This window comes from Marmota flaviventris, chromosome 2 (assembly GCF_047511675.1).
Source record: "Marmota flaviventris isolate mMarFla1 chromosome 2, mMarFla1.hap1, whole genome shotgun sequence".
Taxonomy (NCBI): domain Eukaryota; kingdom Metazoa; phylum Chordata; class Mammalia; order Rodentia; family Sciuridae; genus Marmota; species Marmota flaviventris.
The window spans coordinates 155,472,572-155,473,402 of NC_092499.1; the positions used below are offsets into that span (position 1 = coordinate 155,472,572).

Below are 831 nucleotides of genomic sequence, written 5' to 3' on the forward strand. Positions count from 1 at the left end.
ATCATTTTTGTGAAATACTGAATATTACTAATTAAGTCCAACCATAACTTTAAAAGGGGGAAACATGATAGAATTTACTAAAATGGAAGTATAAACAAAATATTAATTTAACTACAAGTCAATTCTCCTTTAATCGGGATTGTCCAACAATAATTTTGTCAGTCTTTCATGATCTGAATTCTGGTATATCACAACAATTAAATTATGGTACACATAAAAGAAAAGCCATGAGACATTTCTGCTTGGTAATAAATAAGGCAGTGGCTATTACTCATTAGTAGGTTTTTTGTTTTTTTTTTTTTTTGAGGTAAGCTATTAAGTCTGCCCTTTCTACCTTCTTCTTAATTAATGCCAGAGAAGATCATTCTTGTTCCAGGGATGTACATTTTAGGAATCTCCAAATACTCCACCAGTTTACCCACTCCCCAAGTGATGCCTTTGTTGGAATCTCTGTAAGAGAATCCAGCAGCCTGAATTGTCTTCCACCCAAAGAGTCCATGGAGATTTGACCCAGTCTTGTGCTTCCCTCCCTTTTCTACAGTGTGGCAGTGGGCACACTTCTGAACAAAACTCTTCTTGCCTTCCTCAGCATCATCCATTTTTAATTTGTTCTTTTTTAAAAACATTGCTTTTATTTTTTAAATACATGAAAGCAGGATGCATTACAATTCTTATTACATATATAGAACACAATTTTTCATATCTCTATAAAGTATGTTCACACCAATTCATGTCTTCATACATGTACTTTGGATAATGATGTCCATCACATTCCATCATCATTGATAACCCCCTGCCCCCTTCCTTCCCCTCCCACCCCTCTGATCTATT

The 831-nt window shown here is 34.9% G+C and overlaps 1 protein-coding gene across 1 annotated transcript; it reads right to left on the reverse strand.

Annotated features, from left to right (window-relative positions):
• Positions 1-341: 341 nt before the first annotated feature.
• LOC114082441 (cytochrome c-like) lies at positions 342-599 on the reverse strand. Its single transcript, XM_071607364.1, has one exon. The coding sequence runs from the start codon at positions 597-599 to the stop codon at positions 342-344; it is 258 nt and encodes an 85-aa protein (XP_071463465.1).
• Positions 600-831: the final 232 nt, after the last annotated feature.

Excerpts from the sequence above, each read along its gene's own strand:
- LOC114082441 (XM_071607364.1), bottom strand. The coding sequence starts at position 599 with ATGGATGATGCTGAGGAAGGCAAGAAGAGTTTTGTTCAGAAGTGTGCC.